Source organism: Rhinolophus sinicus, chromosome 2, assembly GCF_057876585.1.
Source record: "Rhinolophus sinicus isolate RSI-liver-muscle chromosome 2, RSI-T2T, whole genome shotgun sequence".
Lineage (NCBI taxonomy): Eukaryota > Metazoa > Chordata > Mammalia > Chiroptera > Rhinolophidae > Rhinolophus > Rhinolophus sinicus.
The window spans coordinates 43,958,407-43,985,933 of record NC_142502.1 but is presented as its reverse complement, the minus strand read 5'-3'; the positions used below and the strand labels follow the sequence as shown (position 1 = coordinate 43,985,933).

The 27,527-nt window shown below is 39.5% G+C and overlaps 1 protein-coding gene across 5 annotated transcripts in view; it reads right to left on the bottom strand.

The window, feature by feature from the left end:
* Positions 1 to 27,527, bottom strand: part of LAMA4 (laminin subunit alpha 4) — a 129,902-nt gene that overhangs the window by 40,568 nt on the left and 61,807 nt on the right. For all 5 annotated transcript variants that reach the window (XM_074333455.2, XM_019735050.3, XM_019735053.3 and 2 more), the window contains 8 exons: positions 26,763 to 26,914; positions 24,893 to 25,003; positions 18,241 to 18,352; positions 15,330 to 15,497; positions 12,905 to 13,098; positions 8,180 to 8,296; positions 4,337 to 4,485; positions 635 to 776 (listed from right to left, as the gene is read on the bottom strand). In XM_074333455.2, the coding sequence (XP_074189556.2) occupies positions 635 to 776; positions 4,337 to 4,485; positions 8,180 to 8,296; positions 12,905 to 13,098; positions 15,330 to 15,497; positions 18,241 to 18,352; positions 24,893 to 25,003; positions 26,763 to 26,914 (1,145 nt within the window). The remainder of the gene's footprint in view (positions 1 to 634; positions 777 to 4,336; positions 4,486 to 8,179; positions 8,297 to 12,904; positions 13,099 to 15,329; positions 15,498 to 18,240; positions 18,353 to 24,892; positions 25,004 to 26,762; positions 26,915 to 27,527) is intronic.

Sequence of the window (27,527 nt, the reverse complement as noted above, 5' to 3'; positions counted from 1 at the left end):
AATAATGCCTGGCCAAAGCCCCACCAAAGTGCTTGTCATTTATAAACCATCAATAAACAATTTTTGAGTTGAAAAAAATCAAAAGGTGAAAGGGATGAAGAAGTACAAATTGCCAGTTAAAAAATAGTTACGGGGATGGAAAGTATAGCATAGGGAGTATAGATAATAATATTCTCTGATAATAACTACGGATGGCGTCATGGGGGTACTAGACTCTTGGGGGTGGTCACGTCGTAAGGTATATAAATGTCTAACCACTGTGTTGTACACCTGAAACTAATATAATATTGTATGTCAATTGTAATTGGAAAATAAATTTAAAAAAAATCTGAATGTATGCATAAAGCATATTCTCTATCTCCAGGAACACATCTTATGTATGTTTTATTCGGGGACTGTAGGTTTAAAAAGCTGTCCAAGGAACTGGCATTTGCTGTCTGGAGTAGGGCATGTCTTGAAGAACTTGCATTACTAAAACATTCGTAACATAAATAAATGGTCTTTTCTTAGTTCTCCTGCTCTTTCTGCCATTTATATTACATGGGAAGCTCAAGAGATGACATGAGAAGACAGAAAAACCATATGCTGGCAAAAGGCAACATACAAATGAGCTCTAAAATAAGGGGATACTCACATCGTATATTCGGTCAGTGATGTTCAAAGCCAATTCTGCTGTTTCATTGGCTTCGCTAACATAATTGGCAATATTTTCATAGACATTTGAAGCGTCCAAAGCCTTCTGTACCAGCCCATTCGTATCTGAACTGTGCAAATTTCTGTTAATAAACAAAGTTGTCATTATTTTTCCTTTTTACCTTTTTGGGAAATATGACCATATTTAGGGCTTGACTTGAATACTTGCAGGACCGCAGGTATTTATTTCCTGTTATTCAAAGACACCTGGCTTGCCAAGGTTTTCCTAAGCTGCCTTTCCTAGGGACACATCTCCTTTGCATTCCTCTGCCTGCCCCCAAGACCACACTAGTTTGGCTCCATGGCAGCTGCCTGTCTGGCAGTAGCCACAGGAAAAGGAAATGATGACTTAAAACCAGCCTTCTTCACCTCTTCAAGTGAGATTTTATGTGGCTGTGGTCAGGCAGAGGAATGATCCCCATCTACTGCTTACCCAGATCAGCATTGTTACTCCCTGGATGGACAGAGTTCCAGAGAGCAGTTTCCAAGCTCTCGGGCTCACGTGGAAAGATGTTGGATAGTAGATGGCCACCTGCTGTGGCTGGGTGGCCATCAGCTGTAACCAGTTAGCCATTAGCCACTGATATAACTGCTGTGGCTACGCTAGGAGGTTGGTTGTTTGGCAGAGAAGCCAACAGCAGGTTGCAGATCATGTGGCTCCTGCTCCCTGTGTCTCCAGCCCAGCCTCCAGAGAGAATATAGCGGTATGACTCCCCTATCTATGGCCCCGTGGGTGTTCCTTTTTGGCCTCACCATGTCCTGCGTTCTTATGCGGGAAGCAGGAGCTGAGACCCTGCACTTCCTTTCCATAAAAGGAACCAAGGCTATCAGAGAGGGTGCATAACTTCAGCGTGGTGTTAGGTATTAGCAGGTTTCACTCTTTTTATTCAATCTTATTTTTCTGTTTTCTTCACCGTATATAACAGATCATACTTTTCCTAAGAAGGGGAATAACATGCACGGAGCTCAATGTGCAGATACTGGGTTAGCTGTGTTTCATATATTATGTGTTTAATTCTTACCACACCCATGCCCAAGACATTGCTACTCCCTTTTCACAGAAGCAAGCAAGTCTCTGAGAGAGGGTACATGGCTTGCCCAGGGCACACATTGTTAAGATCTATCTCACTCCTGAAACCCAGCTGCCTCCCTTAAGCTCGGCCCACTCATGTCTACCCTCACCACTGCCATATACACCATGTTCTCTGCCTTTGCACCTTTCTGGCCTCTGTAAGGTTCACCTAACATTTACTGAGTACCCATCATGCACTGGGCACTCACATAGGTGCTGACAATGGTATGTGCCGCAGATGATTGATGGGGCAACAGGGCAAAACAGGGATAAAATATGTGCAATGCTCGGTACCATGCCTGGCATTCATTAAACAGCAGGGTTTATTATTGTACCTGAATTGGAATTTCAAACTATTCAATAATTCATTTTATTGACAAATACTTCTTCCTCTATAATATAAACTCCATCACCGCCCCCCCCCCCCGCTTCTGCAGCTTATCCTAAATTCTTTGTCTCAATTTTATTCAGTTTTAAATCCATCAGTTCGACCTTCCTTTCTAGTTCCAAACATTGATGACCAGCATCACTTTATTCATCAATAAGAAGATTCTCTGTGGCCTAGTATATGACATTGCAGATCCCACGCTGGCTCATCTCTTCAAATTGCCCTGATCTATCAAGCTCAGTCAATTGTTTCTCAGCCTCCTCCATCCAGTTTCAGTCCCTGATGCCCTCTCAGGCTCAGAGTGACTTCCTCTGTATTTCCTTGGCTATTTCCTTCTCTTTTGTCCAAGTCCACCATCATTCTGGTTCCTCTGCAGCAGGGCTGATTTATCCATTAGGTATAGGAGGGGCCCATAAAAATGTTTTTATTTTAATTCTTTAAAGATCAGAATAAAAAAATGAGCCTAGTAATGATTATATTAGTTTTTATGTCAATGCAGTTATGACATATAATTTTTAAATTTTTTATGGAGGAAGGGGCCCACTGAGGCAAAAGTGCTTCGGGCATGCAGCCCTGTTCCACAGAGGTAATTCTGATCCAAATACTTGCTACTTGATACTTGCCACAACCCCTTGTTCTTAGAAATGGCTCAGAAAGCCAAACCTGCGGATGTTTTAAAAGAAAGGGATAAGGGGAATGATATGTTACAAATATTTATTAATATTTTAAAATTTTGCTGGCTAGAGTGGTCAGAAGGTGTACCAAAGAGCTTGAAACAAAGTCTCTGTTACTATGTTTTATTACGAGGCACGAAATAGCTACCACATCAATTTACAAAATAAAAATGTGCTTGACATGGAAGCTTGTTTATCTCATTTTGAGGCACAGCATACAAGTCGCTGGGGACCCAGGCAGATGTTGAAGAATATTCACACTTTGAAGGAAATACATCTATAAATGTGGATCCTTCCTGCAAATAATTAGTCAGAAATATCCCAAACACAAAAGGGACTTTAGGGTGATGGATGTTTCTGATCATGTTTCGTGTAAAGCACGTGGTGACTCAGAATCATGTCAGGACACTGCTTGCTGCAGAGTGGCACTTAGAGAAGATATGTGTTGGAATCCCAATCAGTGGGATGCAGTTATTATAATGACAACAGAATGATGAAGAGAGCCAGAAGATGGACCTCAAAAATCATCTTCTACCAATATAGCATATTATCCACAGCAATATTTTACCCAAGTTCCATTTTACTGGCTTGATAAAAGCATATTTCTTGGGAGCATGATGCTAAACTGCATATAACACTATCTCACACCGAGACCTTATGTGACATCTATTTCTGTCCCTCCCTCCAACCCCCGCTTCTCAGGAAATTTGAAAATTTTGGCAATCAGGAATAAAAAGGTGACTTAAGTTTTGAGCAGAACTTAGTATTGGTTCTTATTTTGTTCTTGACCTTTACTGATCCTTGATTCAAATTGCCAGATTTGTAGTCTTTCTCTACAATTATCTCATTATTTATCTATTATTTAAGGGTCATGAATTCAATCCCAATTTTTCAGTACATTTCAATTAACAGCAATTCAGTGCTCAAGGGTTGTGTGACTCTTCTAACTGCTATGAGGAAATTGTCCATTGATTTTTCTCTTAACAGGTGTTGAAATAAATTAGTTCCTGCTGGGCACGGTAGAGTGTCCAGAGTATTTATCAGAAATCAGTTGTATTGTCAACTTCCAACCAGCTTTATTTAAGACAGTTGGGTGTGGAAAACTAATGCTGTCTATGAAATAAATAGGCAGTGATGGTAGATTTAGACCTTATAAAGGTCTAAAATATTATGATTTACTTCATAATATTTTGTGCAGCAGTTATGCTCCTAAGAAAAATGCATTAGGTCATCCTAAGAATAATTGTGGAACAGACCCTGCCCCCCCAAAAAACACAGGTCTGCAATCTGACAGATTTTTTTAAAAATAAAAAAACTGTCTCCTCAAAGCAATTGCAATAAACAATGATTGGCTCTCAGACTGACCATCAACAAACAAAGAAACAAGCAAACCCAAACCTCAAACCAACCTATTAACACTATAACCCAGTAACTCTGGCATGCAGAATTGAATAAAAAGAAGTTATTCAACCTACTTAGAGATTTGCATTTCTAAAATCAGGATGTTACCTGCTTAGTTCATCAGCCTCTTGTTGAAGGTTCTGGGCGTGGTCAACCGCTTCTTGGACTAAATCATGACTGAGTTTACTTAGGTTGGACAGCTTTCCCTGTAGTTCATTTCTGGCTCCATCTATTTCAGCATAAATTCCTGATGCGTTCTGAAGAAAATATTTTAAAAATTCAATTGAATTTAGAAGAACTTAAAACATTTTTCCCAACGAGTATCCAAAGATAATCTCTATTCTTCCTTATTGTGAAGTTCAGTAAATTTCAGGCCAGGTCCACATGAGTCTACAATAGTATAAGTAGATATTTATCTATTTCTCTTGCATCTTCAACGCCTTCTTCTCTACTGATTGCTTCCCTAGCACTCAGATGTGCTCTGCCATCTCTGATCTGAAAACAAAACAAAGCACGACTGAACAAAGCTAGCCTGTGTGATGTTGCTCTCTCCCGATCTCCTAGTTCACTGGCCAGGAAGGAAACCTTAAAAGCTTGTGTTTCTCAGGGTTTGACTCAGCCCCTTACTCCCTGAGCGATCTAACTCCCCTCTCTAAGCCCAGTCGTTGAGTCTTCTAATCCATTCTCCGCCATCCTGCAGGAATGGCAATCTTCCTGTTAAGCAAATCGGATCATGTTATTTCCTTTCTCAAACTCAGCTATTGCTTTGTAGGAACAAATCCAATTCCTTAGGGTGTCTTCATCAACTGACCCTCCTCTCTCACCGATGTCATTATTTCCCACCACTCATCACCCCACTACATCCCATAGTCCACACTTGACTAACTGATTATTGTTTTAATGCTCCATAATTTTTCTGGCCCATGTCCTTGCACATATTATTTTCCCTGGGGAATACCTTCCTTTTCTTTTCTGTCTAATCCATCTGGAAAAGTTCTACTCATCCTTCCAAATTCAGTTCAGATATTACTTCCTTTATGAAGCCATCCCTAACAGCTCCAGGGTGAGTTCAGTATGGCCACATATATATATTTATATTTATATATAAATACATATATAATATGTGTATGTATTATATAATATATATATACATATTATATATTATATATATAATATATAATATATATATATATACGTATTATATTATATATATATATATATATATATATATATATATATATACATATTATCCACGTATCTCATTACTATAATCCTTATACTTGAATATTACACTCACCAGATCACACAATCCTGGAAGGAAGAAACTATGTTTATTTTTATATTCCCAGAGTATAGCACAGTTCCTGGCACATAGGGTTTATTTTTATGGAGACTGTATTAGAACTCCAGCCATTTGGTTGGTCGTCTGGGAAATAATACTTTGAAAAAAAATTGTTTTTAATTGTATAAGAAGAAAAAATACCATGGACTTTTCACCCTTACTTGTTAATTCATTTAATAAATATTTACTGTATGACTACTATATGCCAAGCACTCTTTTAGGAGATAGAATACATAGCTGTGAACAGTCTCTGCTCTGAAGGAATTTACCATCTGGTGGGAAGACATGGAAAATAAACAACTGGTTATATAAGTCAGCAAGCTAATTTCAGGGAATAAAAAGTATTTTGAATAAAATACAACAGGTGAGATAGGTTAGAGGCTGATTGAAGGCAAGAGGCCCACTTAGATTGAATGGTCACAAAGACACTAGCCATTTGAAGATTTGGTGTTAGCAGGTGCAAAGGTCCTGAAGCAGGAAAAAGTATGATGTGTTTGAAAAATAGAGAGGGGTTGGAGTGTAACAGTCTGGATTATACTGAGTAAGGGACAGAGTAGGGTATGAGATCAAAGTGGTGGGCCAGAGCCAGGTCACGTAGTGTCATGGGCCATGGTAAAATGAGCTTGTTTCTTACTTTAAGTATCACTGGAGGTTTTATATGGGAGAAATAATGTGACCTGATTATGTTTTTAAAGGATTATTCTGCTACTCCTTAGAGGATGAGTCGTGAGGGGCAAGAGTGGAGGCAAATGGATCAGTAGGAGGTCCTTGTGGCAGGTGACAATGGAGAGGAGGTGATTTAGACTAAGGAGCAGCAACAGAGAAGAGAGCAGTGGTGAGACATCAGGATTCAGCCTAGCGATAGGGCCAACAGTTCTTGCTGAAATGGGAGTGAGGAGAAAGGAGCAATCAAGAATGAATTCAGAATTTTGATCTGAGCCATTGGGTTACGTCACGTACTGAGCTGGGGGAGACTAGGGAAGGAGTAGGTTTTGTTCAGAATATGTTAAATTTGATATGCATATTACACTTTGAAGTGGTAGATGAAATTGTAATTTTGCTACAAACCATGTTGAGTTCTTACTTGAAAACGTCAAGCAAGCATTTGGATGTCAGAATTTGGGACTCAGTGGCGGTATCAGAGTCAGAGGTATAAATTGTGAAAGCATCCATATAATTGTTCTTTAACGTCATGGGATTCAGTGGGACTAACTAGGGAGAGAGTAGAAATAGAAAGGAGGGCTCAACACTGAATACTGAGCCTTTTATTATCCAGAGAAGCGATCAATCTGGCCCAGTGCCAAGTATGGCCTGACGCCTGTTTTCATGTAGCTCCTGGCTAGAAATACTTTTCACATTTTTAAAGAGTTGTAGAAACATAACAACAAACAACTACTCCCTCCACCCCCCCCCCAAAAAAAAAAAAAAAAAAAGAAAGAAAAGAAAAGAAAGGAAGGAAGGTAGAAGTCTGGATATAGATACAGGTGGGCTGGTAGATTTGGGGAGGAAAGATAAGGGGAGTTCTCTTTGTTCCTAATTTTTCAGTGAAGCATGAAGCAAATTTACCAGACTGATAGAAGGGGAGGTGGGTTTCCCACCAGTCATGTTGGCTGCACTGGTGTGGCCATGAGTCTGGGGGTACTTGGGTTTACTGGGAATATGGGGTTAGAATTCTATAGCAGAAGCCTAAGTGACTATGGAAGTTAGGGGAGTTTGCAAAGAATAATTATTGATAATGTTAGCTGCTTAAGGAGGGAAGGCAAGATATGAGAGGAGTAGAATAAATAAAATGGAAGAGATCTCCATGTGGCCAGAGAATTGTTGGAGAGGGCATTCTAAAGTAAGTGAGACAAGAGATGATACTCAGGGAAGGAGGTGCTTGACACTGGGATTTGAGCGGAGGTACCGTTATCGATGCCAAAACCTGGGTATGGCTGTAGAGGGATAACAGAGGTGGATGGGAGGAAAAGCTTGTTGGACAGGAGTTCAGTGAGTTGGAGGTCTGAGAGCTGGTGGGCTCATCCATCTGGATTTTGACGCCACCAAGGAGAGTGATGGGAGTAGAGATGGAGAGGATGAGGAGCTTGGTGCTGACATAGGCAATGAATGACATGGTGACTTTAAAATGATATCCGTTCAAAGGCAATAAAAGTGAACTACAAGTAATTTGATGATGGTTAGTTCACTGTATTTTATTGGAATATTTGTACTTCTTTGATTTTGACTGCCAGCTTTATTAAACACACACCTTATGACTAAAGAGTGAGTAGGATGCACCTAGAGCTAGCTGCACTTTCAACAGAACTTTCTGCATTACCTGTGCTGTCCAGTGTAGTAGTCACTGGCCATATACGGCGTTATTAAACACTTGAACTATGGCTCATGTGACTGAGGAATTAAAATTTTAATTTTATTTCATTTTAAGTCATTTAAATTTAAGTAGCCATATGTGGCTAGTGGCCACTGTACAATGAAAGCACCTGATCTTATTTTTACAAGGCCAGCTAACTTGATAGATTTGAATTGGATTTGATTATTCTTCTGTGACACTGAGTCGCTTTTCTAAACTGCTATCAATACAAACCTGAACAAGTCACGTGCGCCCTTACCTTTATTATATCATCAAGTTCTGCAAGGGTCAGACGAGGCATTGTCAGAGAGTCCGAAGACAACCTCAGGGAGGTGTTCACGACGTCCACGTGGCCCGTTATTTGGTCGTGTTGTTTCTGCAGGAAGGAAGAGCAAGAAAGAGAGGAAGAGAAGGTGGCTTTAGAGAAAGCATCAGGAAGGGTGGTCAATGTCAACTCGCCATCTTTGCACTAAGACAGATCTGGGTTCCCATCCCAGCCCCCCCACCTAACTGCTGTGCGACTTTGGGGAATTCTACCAATAGGATGCCCGCTTTTCTCATTTACGATATGGAGATAACAAAAGTAAGCACCTTGGGAGCTTCAAGGCACTTAGCTATGAGTATTACTTCTAATGTCATCATCTCAAAGAGTTAACACTTTAGAGAGCGGCCTTGGACTCTTTCCTTTATAAGAGTAAAGTGGGACTATAGATACAAGATTGTACATAGGTTCTATAATTTCAATAATAGGAAAATGAATTGATTCAAAAAAGCATTTATCATGTGCTAACTTTGGGCACAAATAACTCATTTGGACCGAAATAAAGCATATATAAAATCTTCTTAATGTCCTTTTCAAAGTTTAAAATGGCCCTATTATCAAAGTACGAAATTGTGATCTTGCTTCCTCCCACTCTGAGCTCATGTTAGATGATCAGATTTTTTGGGGAGGGAAATTGCCCAAGTTACTAATATATTTTCTGATGAATGCCTTAATCCCCACCTTTACTTTTGTGTTCTAGAGGCAGGGATATTGTGATTCTGAAGAAATATTATGGAGCTTCGAAGAAGTTCATAGTTTGAAAATAGCACAGAATAAAACATTAATAAGAGTAAAAAGTAAAAGATTCATCTTAAAATCTGAGTAAAAAATGAGTTGAAGTTACTGTAGAAACAGTAATTTAAATTGGAGATGAAACGTGTAAGTTATGGTATAATCTAGGATATCATAAAAATAATTATAGAAGCCTAGATATAGAAGGACATACATTAAGACTTTCTAAGTTTATCTTAATGTCTTTCTTACTTCCTGCAGTCTTTCCCAACTTAGTGGAAAGGAAGATAGAATGTATCTTCTCCAAACACATTGCTAGAGGGGGAGATAAAGGTCTAGGGATAGAAAAGAATCCTATTTGAACATCTTCTTATTCAAGAACATTAAAAAATTCAATTTCCCCTCCATATCCATGAAGCTTAATATAGTGTGACTACCTGGGGTTAATTATTCTTATCGACACGAGGGAAAGTGGTTATACAGCTCTGCACAAAAGCAATATTTTAAAGTATACAAGGAAGAGAGGTGAAAAAAGGTTGGCATTATTTTGTTCTAAGATATAACCCCATGTGGAAGCTCGTGAATCTGAGTCTGCTTAAGAGAACACTGCTAACACCCTAAGGTTATAGCTAAACTTCAAAGACTTGTTCTAAAAGCACTGCATGATAAATTCATTTGCAGTAGTTGGAAACTGATATGCTTCAAATTAAAGGGTTCCCCCCACTTATCACATATAGACATTAGACAGAATGAATAAAATTAGCTTTGAAACAATTAAAGATATTCCTACAGATAGATGGTCAACTTGAACAAAAGAATGTTCTAGAAACTAATAATTATAAAGATGACATAACACTATTCTGCATGCTTCAGTATCCATTTAACATATGCCAAAAAAAAAAAAAAAAGTGTTTCCTGATCCTTGAAAAAATGCTAGTAACAGTCCTGGGAAGGGATAGCTTTGATTTATGAGAATCTCTAAACAGTGCTTTAAAAAAAATGCAAATCGAAACCACACTGAGAATGGCTATCATCAACAAGAATGGCTATCATCAACTGTTAGAATGGCTATCATCAACAAGACAACTAACAACAAGTGTTGGAGAGGTTGTGGAGAAAAGGGAACCCTCATACACTGCTGGTGGGAATGTAAATTGGTGCAGCCACTATGGAAAACAGTACAGAGGTTCCTTAAAAAATTAAGAATAGAGTTACCATATGACTCAGCAATCCCTTTTTTGGGTATCTACCTGAAAAACTTGAAAACATTTATTTGTAAAGATATATGTACCCATATGTTCATTGCAGCATTATTCGTGCTGCAAGACACGGAAATAAACCAGTGTCCTTTGATAGGTGATTGGATAAAGAAGATGTGGTACGTATATACAATGGAATATTATTTACCCACAAGAAAAGATGAAATACTGCCACTTGTGACAGCCTGGATGGATCTTGAGATTATTATGCTAAGGGCAATAAGTCAGACAGAAAGTTGAGAATCATGATTTCACTGACATGTGGGACATAAAACTGAAAGCAACAAATGAACAAACAAGACAAACAAATAAAAACCCAGAGACACAGACAACAGTGCAGTAGTTACCAGAGGAAAAGGAAGGAAGGTAGAAAACTGTAGAGGGTCAAATATATGGTGATGAAAGGAGATTGACCTTGGGTGGTGAGTACACAATGCAATGCAATATACAGATAATGTATTATAGAACTGTACACTTGAAAGCTATATAATTTTATTAACCAATGACACCCAATAAGTTTAATAAAATTTAAAAATAGTATTTAACCTACTTTTGAAATACAGAATCTTATATTCATCTGATAAAGATTTTTATCATTCTGTTACCCTTTGGGATTGGGAGTAGGATGGTAAAATAAATAAGTAATTATTAGTTGTGTGGCTACTGTTGGCCCACATCAAAATGATTAAATTATGTGGTTATTTTTGGTTTTGTATAAAGATTGGAATTTTGGTGTTATTCTTTTCTAGAGTATGCTGTAGGTCTCATAGTAAACTGTGAAATGAAAACACCTAAATTGAATTGGGGAGACAGATCCGTTAACACAGGGTTACAGTACAGAAAGAGATGTACTGTAAGAAAGATGAGCACAAGGCACATTATGGGATGGCTGGAGAGGAGAAACTGCTAACCTGGAAGTGGGGTGGGCCTCCTGGAAGAGGGGGTACCTGGGGCTATCCTGAAGGAGAAAAGGAGATGTCTGCTTTCAGGTAGATGGGGTTACTGGTAGTGTGATATAGCCTGAACTAAACCTGTGAAACAGGGAAATAGCAAAAGGTGAGTCTGAGGAGGCTGGCAGGGGCCCACAGAGAGGGTCCCACAAGCCATATGAAATAGCATTGAGTACCCTGTACGACAGTATCTTTCAAAGGTTTTTAACCATGACCTACAGTGAACATTTATTTTATGTTGCAACCCAGTACACACATTAAAGCAGAAATGTGATGAAAACATCCCTTACTATAGATGAATTTTAATGTTTTCTATTCTATTTCATTTCCTTTTTGCTGGTTACAACCCTCAAAACTTATTTTACAATTCACCAAATGGTTGACAAGCTGTAGTGTCAAAGGCTCTGCTATAGGTTATAAGGGGGAAATGAAGGCTTTTAATAAGAGCAAAAGGTAACTGTCAGTGATTTAGGTGGGACACTCTGGCAGGGTGGAGCGGATGGGTTGGATGGGAGCAAGAACAGAGGAGAAAAAGGAGGAGGTTATTTTGGTTGAGAAATGAGGGCCCAAACTGGAGGTTATAGAGAAATAGAAAAGAGGAAAGAGAAATAAAAATATTCCGATGGTAAAATTGGCAGGATCCTGTGGTTGAACAGATGTAGAGGTGGGAAAGAGGAAAACTGCAAGGATAAGCACGAGTTCCAGTAACTCTTTTGAAATCTGCTTGAAGGAATTATTATTTTGTGTTACACTTACAATTTTGTTGTGTAAGACAATCATGCATTTTTTTTTAACAAAGAATGCTATCCCGATCATTATTCTTCTAAAATATATTGGCTAAAGGAGTGCTCCTATTAGAAAATTGTGGTGATAAATGTAGTTCACTTTTATTTAGGACATTTTACAATGACTTACTGAGATGTAGCAATGATTGAAAATCAGAGCAATTTAAGTTGGTTCTGCCAACAATAAAAATAAACATAAGTGAATTAATGAATTTGCTCACAGTTGATTCCTATTTTTTTGCTGTAATATTTATAAGTATGTCCAAAAGATGCATGTATCTACCCACCAGCTGACCCCTCTCGATGGTGGTGGTTGTGAGTACATGCATCGCTCTGAGCAGACATGTGAGTACCAGCAGTTCTTGGCCGTCTACGTGTGGGCACGCACAAATCCTCGCCCATAAGAATGACCGCCTTTGCAAACTACGGCCATATCTGGGATTTTCTTCACCTCTTTGCATTTGCATGACCTTGGCTTGAATGAGACTCCCTATTTCTGCAGCTGCTGATCAGCCAGGCTGTGAGATTTGCTTCTTAGGCCTTTCCAAAAATTACGCATATCCTTTCAGGAACAGAGTTCTGGGCTGTTTTGATGTTCTAGTGCACTCAGTATAAAAAAATGTTAGGCGTAGAAGAATAGTTCAATGCTTTCTCACTTGCAAGAGTAACACATCCATACATGCAGATAAAAGCACCAAGAACACTTGCATTCTTATCAGTGCAAAAACCAAACAATTCTAATGGTTTTCTAATCTTGATTTTAGGTGCACACATTACCATTAGCAAATTACAGTGGCAAAAAATGTACAAATGTTTTAAAAATGTGGATATTAAATGTGCCAATATTTAAAGATTGTAGACCAATTGTCCCTTCTTGGTATAACTTCGTGGTGTGTGTGGCTGGAATGCATTTCCAGTTACGAGTGGCCACTGTACCTTGTGGTCCCGCTGCCTGGCTGCCGTGGCTCTGGTCATGTCTTCCGCATCCCTGACATGGTTGAGGGCCTGGTCAAGTGATTCCTGGAGGTCTGACAACTTAGCATTGTAGTCATCCAGCTGCTCCAGGACAACAGGAAACAGAGAGCGAGTATCATTGTACAGCTGCTGCCAACTCTCAGCCTGGTTCAACACTGGGAAGAAAAAGACACAGAAACTCAGGCTGGGCTTCTCCTGTCTCCTCCCATTCCATCTGGCATTTAGCTGGGATGTAAACCTGTCAGACAATGCCTTCTTTAGCAGCAGAGATTGAAGCTATTGTTCACATGTTTTATATTTGGAGTAAAAAAAAATAAAATACTATTTTGGAGGTGTCAGTGCCCCTGGATGGTAGTCAGCCAAAAGAAGAGATTGATTAGTTTTCTTATTGAGATTATGTTTTATGTGGAAACCATGTCATTATACTATATTGACTATTACCCAGATTATGACTAATTTTACCATATAAAGGGGATTTGGACATACTATAGTTTTACTATTAAAAATAATTGAAATGATCTTGTCTGTTACTGACAAATGATGTCCACAATCAGTCATTTTCTGTGTTCTCTCCAGGCAACTGTTTTTTAGTTAGTCCCTTTAGGTCAAATTTAAATCACTATTTTGGGTGGAAAGCAGATTAAATGGCAATGATATATTCTTAAACGTTTTATCCCTCTTAGTTCTCTGATCAAAGTGACATGCATTAGCTATGTGCTTTAATTCTACTTTTCCTCCAGGGAATATCAGTCTTGTTCAGGTTTTGTATTTTCTTTCATCACTATGAGCAGAAGCTACAAGTGCAGGGCTGAGTGAAGAAAGTGGTTGAAGATGCATTCACTAGGCAGAAGGCGACTAAGTGGGAGATGTGATTGGTCCCATTTCCCCACGGCCGTCTTGTTAAAGTCCTAAATAGGCAAGGAACATGGAAGCACCTCTGTGACATTAGAGCTCCAGCCTTCCTGACTGCCAGCCGCATCCCGACGCAGAGACGGGGCCAGAGATTCTTCTTTGGTTCTTATTCTCGCTACAGCTTTATATGTTTGCTACTGTAATATGACTTTACGTCAAGAATATTCCTCTTCTAGAGTGTTCACATTAATTGTTAGCAGAAGTTGATAGTGACAATTGTAGGCAAATGATGTAGTATGGGCGTTCCTTACCCTTTTCATGCCACGGGCCCCTTTGCAATCTAGTGAAACCTTCAGACCCCTTATTATAATGTGTTTTAAATGCATAGCCTAAAATGCATAGACTTAAAATGGAGATCAGTGCATTAAAAAACAAATTGTTACTATAATAACATATGTGCTTCTTTATTAATGTATTAAATAACAAGACTTAAAGGTGGGACTAATAACTACTATAATTTTGAATTATTGATGAACTTAATGTTTTGAGATAACGGCAACAGCTAAAATATGATATGCAAACCTGTGGCTTCTTTTGTTCACTGTGTAGATTAAAAAGGACACAAATGCTTTGCAACTCTTCCCATCAAAAGTGGAGTCTATTTCCTCATGCCTTGAATCTGGCTAGTCTTGACCAATACAATGGATATGACATTGTTGAGTTCCAAGACTAGGCCTGAAGAGAACTTACACTTTCCATTCTTGCACTCTTAGAGGCAGCCACCATGTGAACAAGCCTGGGTTAGTTTCCTTGAGGGTAAGACGTGGAGGGAGAGGCCCAGTCATCTTAGCTAAGACCCTAGACACGTGAGTGAGCTCAACCATGTCACATGTCACATGGAACAGAGATGAGCTGTCCAGGTTGAGTCCCGCCCAGATTACCAACACATACAATCATGATAAAAAAAAAACCCACGTTATTGTTTTAAATGAATATGTTTGGATGGATTGTCAGACAGTAGTAGATAACTGATCCAGAGACCAACTCAGAGGTTTGCTAACACTATTTTGATTTGATGTCTACATGTATCATTAAAGGAAATGTTAATTCCTATTGAGGTTATAAGTCATTCATGGACCTCAGAACATCAGTGTTGCTGGGCTTGTAGCTTTACTGACTTCTCCACATAATTTCCCTTACTGTAGTTCTGGGAATTGCTTCCCGTTATCCTTCCATCCCCATTTTATATGTTTTCACCAATAGCTAAGTCCCTATTTCTTCTCCTCAGGAGTAAAAGTCAGATTCCTTATGGAATCTCAGCTATCTCAAAAGCTTAAGGATGGGCCTGGATCTAAAAATCTTGGTCACATAGTCAGGTGTGCTGAATGATTCCCTGAGGCCACAGGTAAGTTCTAAATATCTCTCAATATTGGCAATTGGTTGCCTTGACCAAACGTCCGGTGACTCAGTGTCCTCTCCTGGACCCACAAAGAAAACAGACATGTGCTGGGCTCTAGGAGTTGAATACACCTACGTTCATGGGCTTCGTCTGCCTCCTCATCCACAAGCTCCCGTTGAGTGAAGAATGGTTGACGGCTTCTAATCTCCTCAAGCATCTTCTGGGCCAACACCAACTTCTCAGATATTTCCTCAGGGCTAAGTTCCTGCTCCTCCCCATAATACAGCATCTTTTTGTTGATCTCTGAAAGGAAGGAAATGATGAGAGAAGGTAGCAAGGAGAGATGACTGGGCATTTTACAGTGATGCCACTGAAAACACAGGCGAGTGAAGGCAAAGAGCAGGGCTGGTCCTAAAATAGAGAGACTCACTGGAAGAGCGCATACTGATGTTCATGCTGCAAGTACTGATGTCGGCATCCAAATTCATCATCTACTCCAGGAGGAAGTAAAACCTGAGGAAATCACTCTTCTTTGCTTCCCATTTAGTGTCTTCAGAATGGGAGTGGGATTTAATACAAAGCCTGACCTGATTTTAGCTGTGTCTGGTTTCCATAGTGACTCAAAAACATTAATATTTAAGGCAACAAAGCTGGGGTCTTTGATCAACCTTTTATACACATAACTGGAGAAAATGTTCTGAGGCATCTCCTGTTATATGTAGGAAGCACTGGAGATATTAATTGTACTTTAGCCAGGGATTTACCAAAGCTCTGAACCAAAATGCGAATATTCATATCTGTAGTTGTTCAAGTCAGTCTTTCAGATTATTTTACAGACTAAATATAATATAAAGGTGTGTAAGTTTTTTCTCATTAATATATACTGTTTTTTTTTTTTTTTTTTTTTTTTTTTTTTTTTTTTGCAGTTGCTATTTGCCTTCTGTAATATGACAGCTTGTCAAGATTGTGCCATTGTGACTCTGGGTCATTTTCACCCAATGTTCATAAGTAGGATGGAGACTTGTTAGAATTGTAGGGACTGCCGAGGCTCAAAGGGATTAGATGAGTTTTCTAAATACTAGCAAAGCTGAGTACTTCTCTGACTTCCTCTTTCTACTAACTATGATCAGATAAAAGTTATGGAATTGCCACCATGGCCTAGGTAGCTCTGGAAAGAAGCATTTTATCTTCCTGGCATAAATGAAATTGTGTGTCTATGGTTTACTATGATCTATGCAATTGGCCAGACAAGATGGGTAAACAAACAACGGTGTCATATAAATCATACCAAATAAGGGCTTGTATTTTATATGGCTAATAGCTTGAAGGTCACCCGTAGTTATTTTAGAGATGGTTGGGAATAAGGGATGACACACTATTGGTGTTGTACAGCATTCCTGAATTGTGAAAGAAAGAAGATAAAGCAGGGAAGAGGTTTTTAATGCTATAAATAAATTATGGGAACACCAAGATATGCTAAAAAACCTGCAAACTTATGAAGAGATTAAACATTCACTTTTAAAGTAAAGTCTAAAATACTAACTCCTGAAATAAACTAAACATAGATATTTTTTTTCTTTAGAACTAGCACTTGCAAAGTTGAATTCTTTGACATTTTGACGCAAATATTATATTTACAATTTTGATCTGTTTTATTTTAACCATGCCTTGTGTAGATTAGAAGAAGGAAATGCAGACAATAACATGTTGCCTTTGGTGTTTGAAGATTGTTCATCCATTATTATAAGGTAAAAACTAATGTAAATTATTGTTTCCCATTTGCACTTCTTTTGTAATTTTTCTTCATCTTTTTTTAAATTTAAATCAAAAAAGAGGGTTTAGATTCTTTCCTAATGAAACACTTTAGAAAATTTGAGTTGCAACAGCAAAGGTGAATTATTTTCTCTGAATGGCTTACTAGGATGCTGGTTTTATTTGCTGCCTAGAGGGTCATTTATTTCTTAATTAGATGAGCTCAGCAATCTCACTTTTTGAAAAAAATCAATAGTAACTCTAAATGTTATAGAAAAATAATATTTTATTGGTAGATGCAAAAGCAAACAATAATGAAGATGAGAGTGGGAAGTGTTTCCAATGCATGCCATTTGTTTTTATTGTATATCATAGGCACCAAAGGAAATACAGCAATTGATTAATCTTGGCTTGGCATATCCCTTTTCTTGGAATATGCTCCCAATACCTCAATATAAGGATATGAATCTCCCATTGTGAGTCCCTTTATTGCCACTGTGCCCTGAGATGCACTTGGTATTGTCACCCACCTCTTAATATATAGGATAATAAAAACTATGGAAAGACATACATACTGTATCTTAGCAGACTGTAACCCAAGGAATTCCTCTTTATATTAGAACAAACAAAATGACTTGTTTTCTGTTGGTAAATGAAACCTGATTTTCAATGCGTTATTAAGTCTTTAAAATGCAGCTTGCACTTACCAGAGGTTAGAGCACTAACAAGTAAACCTTCAGAGGGGAAGGTAAAATCTACCACAATATTTTAGGGCAAAGAAATCTCATATTTGCCACCTTCCTGCTTTTCTTTTGAATTGGGGACCAGAGCAAGTTGCCTGCCTGGTTTTTGGGAAAGAGCATTCATTGTAGGAACAACTCAGGACAATTTGAATTAGTGGATGGTGCACTGCCACTCTAAAAGCAGTATTTTCACCGCAAATAATTGAGAAAAATGTGACTCCTACTCAACTGTTACATTTTAGAGACACTATAGCATGCAATTTCCTATACTGGAAAGATACTTTGGTATTCCATTTCCGTGAAAGGCCTGGAAAGGGAGTGATTCTGTACATTTATTCTTGAAAAGCAACTGATCATAAGTAGGGATGAGTGCTCAGAAATCTCAGATAAACAAACTTGAAATTCAGACTTCATATGAGGTCAAACCTATAACACTCTAATAACCGTTTCTGGCACATTGTAAGCACTAACAGTAGCTATTATTTTGTATTGATGTTAATAAGAGGAATGATTTCTTTCCATTAATCAGAACCAGAACAGAATATATTTACCTTGAATTGTATCCCTCATATTGTGGGCTTGCTCTACGAGCTGAGTTGCGTGGTTAATGGTATCCATGCTTTCCTTCTGAGCCAGATGGCTCTTTCTTAAAGCTTGACTTTCCTATAAATAATCCATATAAACACCAGATTAAATTTACGAGAAGGGAATGTTGTATGTGTGTATGTAGGCATAATGTATTCCATAAACATAAATTTCCCTAGCATGGGAAAGTTCTGTAACATATAAAGCAGTCCCAGGAACCATGCATGAAGGCTGATGTGATGACCAGCTTTCGAATTACAGAAAGCTATGATGCCATTTCTATGCCATCAGTCACAGTTCATTCCAGACCAACTGCCTTTCAGAGGTAATTAACACTTTGAATTTTTACTGTATCTCAAGATGCCAGACTAGGAAGTTACCTATGTCTGCGGATCAGTTTGATATTGTGCTGACTAAAGAGCTTAAAGGTTCAAAGGGAAATTTGTCGAGAAAGTAGGCAGATCTTGAAATGCTCCATGCGTCCGGTGGCTCCTGGGTGGTCCAACCACGGCTGAAACTGAATTACCACAGAGATTGAAAGGATTATGCTCACTGGGCTAAATGCTGTTTTCAGGGTTGCACTCCAAATTCTCATCAACACTATTGGCACTTGTGTACAAATAACTGCTGAGGCAGATTTGGCTTAGAGTGCATGGAGCTCTTCTTTGAGAAGCCGACTCCATTCTCTCAACTTGGGAGCTTCTGTTTCAGAGATCTCACAGAGTAGTTGTCAAAATGAAATCCCAAGCTAAATGTTGCTTCTGAAGTAAGGATGTGTGTGGGTGCATGTGTACATGTGCAATTCTGTGTGTAAGGACAGAAGCAGATCTAAGAAATGTCTCAAGCCAGGACACTGGCCTATACACACAGCGCGCGGAATGTGTACTTCCTTTTGGAATTAGAAAGATTGACTCAGGGGTTATATTTAAGAGGAGAACTTCTTCAGTCTGGCATTTGGTAGATGCCCACTTGCCTCACCTGGTGCTTTTTTGGCTCGGCTCTGTCACACATTGTGGTACCTGAGTGGATTGCAGGGTGATCTGTCACGCAGAATGCTGGTACACCCATTGCACAGTTTTCCCGAGACAGAGAAGTGGCTGGCTCTTTCAAACTTTTCTCTTTTCATCCAGTGTTCTAGCTGGAGAATTATACCATGATTTTACCTGGAATGTTTTTATACTTCCCAGGCAAACCTAAGCAAGTGGTCTTTCATCAAGGAAGACAAATGATATCATAGCAAACACAGGCCCTAGGGGCTCTTCATCAGGCAATTCCGAAGACCCCTCCATATGAAGCTCCCTGCACTGCAGTCAGTCCTTTCCCTAAACACTGGGCTCTCTGAATGGAGGTTGCATTCTGAGTCATTGTGTTCCTTCATCCAATTCTTGTATTCCTCTTTGTTTGTTCTAATGCTTTCCAGAGAAATAAAATTTGTGGTCATTTAAAAACTAGATGATGCAGAAAATAAGCTGAATCTTATTCTTGATGTCACCCCTCCCCACTTTTAAAAAATATGGACACAATCATTTAAAACACTAAAAAATTTTAACAAGTTGATTTTCGATCTAGTAAACTGAGTTATATATGTCCTTTGATTTTAAATGATAGCTTTGCTGAGTAATCTTGGTTGTAGGTCCTTGGTTTTCATCACTTTGAATATTTCCTGCCAATTCCTTCAGGCCTGCAATGTTTCTGTCGAGAAATCAGCTGATAGTCTTATTGGAGCTCCCTTGTAGGTAACTAACTGCTTTCTCTTGCTGCTTTTAAGGTTCTCTCTTTGTCTTTAAGCTTTGGCATTTTAATTATGATGTGCCTTGGTGTGGGCCTCTTTGGGTTCATCTTGTTTAGGACTCTCTGTGCTTCCTGGGCTTATACTGGGGTGCCAAAAAAATGTATATAAGTGGACACTTCGGTCAACGTTGCTCAAGCAGTAGTTCTCTAATCAGAAGTGTCTGGATTCTGATGGTAACCACTTTGAGCACTTCTTGTAATTGCAGAAGTCCAATGTGACTCATATTCATCTTTTTTATAGGTATATATTATTACAATTTTAATACAGTTTACCTTTCTTAAAACATATGTACATTTTTTTTTGACACCCTCTGTTTATCTATTTCCTCCGCCAGGTTAGGGAAGATTTTAGTCAATATTTTTTCAAATAGGTTATCAATTCCTTGCTCTCCCTCTTCTCCTTCTGGTACTCCTATGATGCAAATGTTGGTATGCTTGATGTTGTCCCAGAGTTCCCTTAAATCTCCTCATTTTTTTGGATTTTTTTTTTCTTTTTTGCTGTTCTGATTGGGTGTTTTTGCTGTCTTTTCTTCTAAATCGCTAATTCAGTCCTCTGCTTCATCTAATCTACTGTTGAGTCCTTCTAATGTATTCTTCATTTCAGTTATTGTAGTTTTTATTTTTGTCTGGTTCTTTTTTATGTTTTCTATCTCCATTTTTTATGTTTTCTTTCTCTTTGTTGAAGTTCTCCCTGAGATCACTGAGCATCTTTACAACCAGTGTTTGGAACTCTGGGTCTGGTAGATTGCTTGTCTCCATTTTGTTTAGTTCTTTTTTTGGAGCTTCATTCTTTTCTTTTATTTGGGAAATGTTTCTTTGTCTCCCCATTTTGGTTGCCTCCTTGTGTTTGTTTCCATCTAGGGCTGCTATACTTCCTGGCCTTAGTAGAGTGGCCTTATGTAGTAGGTGTCCTGTGGTACCCAGTGGGGTAGTCTCCTTGGTCACCAGAGCTGGGTGCTCCAGGTGTGTCTCTTGTGTGGGTTGTGTGTGCCCTACAGTTGTAGTTGAGACTTGATTGGTGTTTGCACATCAATGGGAGGGATTGACCCTCAGGCTGACTTATTATGGGGACTGGCTCTGACTACAGTGGAAAAACTATTGTGTAGGTGTTAGGTAGAAGTACAAAATGTAGGAGAAGGAGGAGGGCTGGGAGGGGGTCCATAGTGCCTATAGAAAAAGCTCACAAATAGCTTTGATTAACTGCCTCCAGCCACGTATCTGTTTTTACAACAACAGATTACAAGAGGTGGTCTGGAGCAAGATAAGGATCCGTGTCAACAGACCTCTACCCATCTTAGGAGATCATGCCCTCCTGTAGAAGAGCATGCACCCACCAAATCAATATGTAATTTACTCCACCCAGCAAAATATAAATCCTTGGGAGAAGGGACCTAAGTCTCTTTTTTATCTCTCACCCTCTTGCCCTCTTGCTCCCTCTTTCTGTCCCTCTCACCTTCCCCCCCCTCTCCTTCACCTCCTCTTTCTCTCTCCCCACCCCCTCTTCTTTTCTCTCACCCACTCTCTCTCTCCCCCCACTCCACCTTGCCTCTGCCTCTCTCTCCCACTTTGGCTAGGCTGGTTTTCATCTCTGAGAACATATCACTAATAAAACCTGCTTGCATATTAATGTTTGTTGACCTTTTATTCTTCACTGTGTAGGCAAGAAGAACTGAGACTCCTGTAACTCAGGGACTGACCCTACAGAGCAGGTTTCATTTTAGTGGGGCTCTGGTGCCTGCCCAGACTGCCCTTTGGGTGTGTCATCCTTGGAAGTGGCTGGGTGATGCTCCAGCCCAGTCCAAAGCTGGCCACTGGGCTTGCCAGCACTGGGGCCTCTTGGGAGACCTGCTGCAGACCAAGTTCAGTAGCAGTCTGTGCCCTGCCACTTGGCATGAGCCACAAAGCAATTCAGAGATGGCCACTGCTCACACTGTACTTGGAGGTACCTTGAAAGGTCAAGCTATGAACCAAGGCCAGCTGTCTCTAGTGCCAGGATTAGGGCTACTCAGCCAGCAATATGGGACACATGGAAGCCAGATGATATTGTTTGGGTTTTGTGAACCCTTGAGAGATTTTAGGAAAGTCCACAGCATGAACCAAAGCAGCCTATTTATAAGGAAAGACACTGGAAGGGGCTTGGGTGTGCCCCAAAGTTGGGTGGGGCATGGTCTCAGGGAATCACTAGGGTGGGGCAGACGAAAAGTGATAGCCATTTTGATAGAGACTCAGATATGGCTTCTGTGTGCAGCTGCACATAATGAAGGGGAGGGCTCAATAAAGAAACATGGCTTCCTCCAGTTTCTCTGTCTGGGAGAAAGCTGCCCCTCCAGCCTTAATCCTGAAGACAGACAACTCAGTTCCTCCCCGTATGTCCCTGGCACCTTTCAAGCTGCTTCCCCAGCACTGGAGCTCAGAGTGAGTGAGTCGATCAGCAAGTAAGTTCATGCGCGGTCTCTTAAAGAGGAGCACCTGAAATTGCAGCCTCTCTCCAGCTCACTCAGCCACTCTGCTGGTTTTCACAGCCAGAAGTAATGGGACTTCTCTCCCCAGTACTGAAATCCTGGGCTGGGGAGGGACTGGGCCCCCTCGCTTCTAAGGGGGCACCTCCACAGCTGAGATATCCCTCTTGATCTTTAATGGTCAAAATCCATTGTGGGACCAGCTTGTTCCTGCTGGTCTTGAGGTGGTTTCTTCTGTATGTTTGTATTTGTACAGCTTTGGTTCAGCTAGATTTCAGGTGAGATTCTCAGTAATGGTTGCTCTGTGGTTCAGTTGTAACTGATGTGGTCCTGAGAGAAGGTAAGCTCAGGTTTACGTACTCTGCCACTTTGACCAGAAATCTCAAGGCTCACGTAATTTTGATGTGTGGAGATGACCTACTTTCCTTCCAATCCTAAAGATCTTTTTGCATGCATTGATATGCAGGAAGCTTTTGCCGTGGCTGAAGGAGTAGGGAGGAAATGGAGGAGATGGGGGAGATGGAAATGTGGAGGGGATGGTGTAGCACCTTCCTGAGTTATCCTTTGGAGACTGTGCTGTGTGACTTGGGGTTCCTCGGTGTATCGTCAAGATCCAGATTGCAAGGGGCAGCCCTGAGAGTGGGAGAAGACCACTATTTCCACTTTTGCTTGTAGCCTAGCACCATACTGCTTTTAGCATGGTGACTTTGTGAACATAGTTTTTGGCGCTTTCAGTACAGGCATGATCAGTAGTGGCAAAAGTGAGGCCCCTTTGAACAGCGGTTCTTTGTGAACAGAAGTGCATGAGCATCCTTTAGGGATTCCCAGAAGAAGGGGGTGGAAAAGGGCTGTAGGATTTCCCAAAAGGGTACTAGAGAACTTGGATATAGAAGTTGGGACAAAACCAATAACTTCAGGATAATGTAAATTGTAAGATTGGGGTCACACGAGATTCATGTGATAGGTAATTTGCATACAGAGGTATTTTCAAGTTCAAGGGGCATCATTACTATGATTTTTATCACTGTGGGGACCTACAGTAAAACCCTTCATTCTATTTAAAGCCAAACATTAATTCTTTCTTGATAGAAGGATTTCTAAGACAAAGATTGTTTAGAATCCTTCTAAGAATCAATTATGGACTAAGGGCTTGAAGGATGCTTGAGAAATCCTTAAGACCAACTCTGAGCATTTGTTTTGAAAAGTTTCAGCAGGTTCTTGAAATATCAGAACTGTTGTAGTGAATAACTTTATTTTTGGTAAGACTCAATGGAAACAGCTGGGTGAATGTTCCAGGAGCTTTATCATCAACCTTCTGCTTTGGTGGTGTGTTCTTGTTGTCCAAGAGCCTTCTCTACTGATGTTACCTTCAAGCTTGCATTATATCTTCTCTATGAAAGCCTGCTTAACTTATATCAAAAGTGGGTAAACAGTACAACAAAATGATCAGTAACTCTGTCTGAGCTATGGGAGAATCTAATCACGGTGAAAATATTTTCTCAACAATTGAGACACTTTTGGCAAGTTCCAACTACGATATTAAAGTGAAATAATGAGTTTCTCCCAAAGATTTCTTTCTTGGTATCTCCTTTGCAACTTAAGGAATCTTATTGTTCGTCATACGTTTGTGGTTGGATTAATATGCACCGTTGCATGGGAATGAAAGACACAATTTTCAAATGCATTTCAAAGTAGCTGAATCTTTCAAGGGTATACCTAGAGTAATTCACAGTTTTAGAAGCTTCATTTCTTAAAACTTTAAGAGCTCCAAGATCAAAAGAGATTATCAGAGTTATTTTAAACTTTATTTTTGTAGAAAATGAGAATTGTTTTTGAAAAGAACTTCAAAAGTTCATAATGTTAGTAGTCTGTCTGGAATTTTATTTTAGTATATGGGACAAGGTGAGGGTCAAAAGTGATTTTTTTCCCATGCTACATTGCAAAATTGCTTTCTCAGCACAATTCCTCTTCTTTCCTTTTATTATTTAATGCATCCTTTATATAATATTTAAGTTTTATATTCTACATAATAAAGCTTATATCTGGATGCTCTGTAGCGCTTAGCCATAAAATGCTAAAGCAAACAACTTAATGACTATCCTAATTGTAACACATATCAACCATGTTAACCAGCAGCAAATACAATGAAAGTTCCCCATAAACAGTTTTTCAAGGAAACCAAACAGGAAAAAACAATAGAGACTGAACATATTAATTTTCTCCACGGATCTTCCCTTGAGTTATTTTAAGGTACTTGGGTTACTGCATTTCTTCTGGACTGTGTTAAGCCTCAGTTGTTTGTGACTTGCTAGGCTCACACCCGATAAATCCTTTCTCTGAAGGCAGTCCCAGAAACTGAATTACATACCCTTTCAGTTAATTCGTCCACATCCGACAGAAGGCTTTTCATTGTGTTCTCAGCGTTGTTGATTTGTATCTTTCTTAGGACATACTGGTTTTCTCTTTCTGACAATTTTGTCTGTGGAAAAAAATGTGTTGAAAATAATCAGTAGATGTATACACCAGGTTTGTAAAAATATACATAAAACTCTTCCAGTGTAAGACAACTCATAGTAAAATGTGAGCCTCTGTTCCCAAAATAGTGGGGTCCACATGCTACTGCAAGCTGTTACAAAGGTTGGGGTCTGCAAGGGGGTTCCATCAGCCCTAGGGGCTGAAATTCTGTGAGCTCTGCTCGTCAGGCAGAGACCCTGGTCTGTGTAAGCTGGCCCAGGGGAAAGTGCACCTTTTCCTAATTTGCACAAAGGCACAATATAGACTGATGTCTGAGCTTTAAAATGTCAGTTTTGGAAGGCCTTGAAGAAATGATCAATCCACCGAGATCAATGTAAATGGAGTTTAGAAATTTATTTTCCTTTCTTTTTTTTTTGGTGTAAGGAGAGCAATTCTTTTTATTTCAGACCATTTGCCCGTTTCTTTTTCACTTTTGAGGAGTTTGGTCCAAAGGTGGCTTTACTTGGATTACTTTGGAGAAAGCTGTTCAATCTTGGCTCTGGCTTCCTGTCAGCTACAATTATACCTATCTTAAAGTTGTGCTGTTGGGGAAAGAAGATTCAAGTGGTACTGAGAGGTCTGAGTCTGGGTAACTCCTCTGAGACTTAATGACTTCATGTGTCCAAACAGATGCTTTTGAACAAGAATGATTTCTAAGTTTGGAGTAGAATGCTCATTAAGATTTCATCCAGTTCTATAATTTTGTGATTTTTGTTTTGTTTTGCACTTTGCATATTTGGCCAATATATGTGGATGTCATTTGTACCTTCAAAAAGTAGAGTAATGAGCACTTACTATATACATACTATTCTATCTGCTCTACATGTATCACTGAATTCTTTCAACTACTGATGACATGGTAAAATAATTATCCACAATTTCAGAAGAGGAAAATGAAAAATAAAGAGGTTAAAATAACTTACTCAAGGTCACATAGTGTCAGAACTGGGATTTGAATGCAAAAAAAGTAAATAAAGTGTGCTGGTATTAATTCTATTGTCCTTTCAGGTAATTATTATTGTTTCTAAAAATATCTGTTGGTTGTGATAGAAACCCATAATTTAGAGGGACGAAAAAAAGCACCTCTTAAAACTTAGATATATAAGCACTGTTATGGTCTACTAATTTTGACTGTTGCTTGCCTTTAACTTGTTTATTAGAGATTAACCTCTAGACTTATGAGGAGAAACAGAACATGTGAGTATGGTGTGTGCTTGAGTGTGTGTGTGAGTGTGGGAATATGAGAAAAAATATGACAGTGAGTAGGAAATGTAAGGGCAGGAGGGGGGAGGAAGAGAGAGAGAGAGAGAGAGAGAGAGAGAGAGAGAGAGAGAGAGAGAGAGAGAGAGAGAGAAGTTTGTAGAGAAACTACTCAAAACATTGCAAATTGAGGCTAAGTTAACGGTAAGTTTGTGGTAATTACTTGAATAACCAATGTACAGCTTCGCCAAGGAGATGAATGGTTCGCTTCTCTCAATAGTTTTGTACATAGATACTAGATTTTCAGTAATTTTTTTTTCCATATTAACCTCTTTTATGTGAGTAGATGGCAGCTCTTGGTTTAGGCTGAAATTCATGGTTACAATCAACTTTTCATAATTTCCTAGGTCTAACAATCTGTAATATTGACATGGGACTCAGATACCAAAAGGGGTAAGAGTTACTAGAAGCGACCCTGGGAAACCAGAATGAAAACATGCAGAGGGCATAACATTCCTGCATACTTTGAGGAAGTAGATGGTGGAGTTGATTTCATTCACATGCCTATGAGCAGCGGCACCAGACGACACGCTCAACAGACCCGATTTGCTTTCCTCAATGGAGAGCGCAGCTAACCGAAGGTCATCAGTCAGATCCCAGATGCACTTATCACAGCCTGGAGGAAAAATGGGCATGTCATTTCTTTAAAATCAAAAGTTGGCTGGGAAGCATGCTGCTTTAAGTGTTAGGTTGGTGCAAAAGTAATTGCGGTTTTTCCAATTATTTTTTAACCCTTTAAACTGCAAATACTTTTGCACCAACCTAATAGATCATTATGTGTACTTCTTTAGTTAATACTATTTTCAGTTTTGTTTCTTGGGTCACAGAACTAGTCTGTACTCTCAAAGTGGCGTATCACTTAAGATGAGCCAAACTGTACATCAGGCACTATCCCTGTTTAAAACATAATAAAAAGCAAATAACGCATGCAACAGGAAGGGGGGGGGGGTTAATGTGAATACTAGGCCCTGGATTGAGAAAGAACGGAGTGCAAAAGGGCAAGCTGTCTGAGATGGGTGGGTAAGGAGAAGTCTTGTCCACTTTCCTTTAGAGGTGGACAGCCCTTGGGTATGACTTTTCATGTTAGGCTTTGGGCTTTTGCTTGGTCCCTGCTGGTGAAGACGGCTATTTGCTAGGTACCTCTCCTTTCCTATTAGCTTTTGTCATCTTGACTCAGGGTCTAGCACCATGCCTTCGTCCCAACCCAGGGGTGGCTCAGTGTCTCCCCA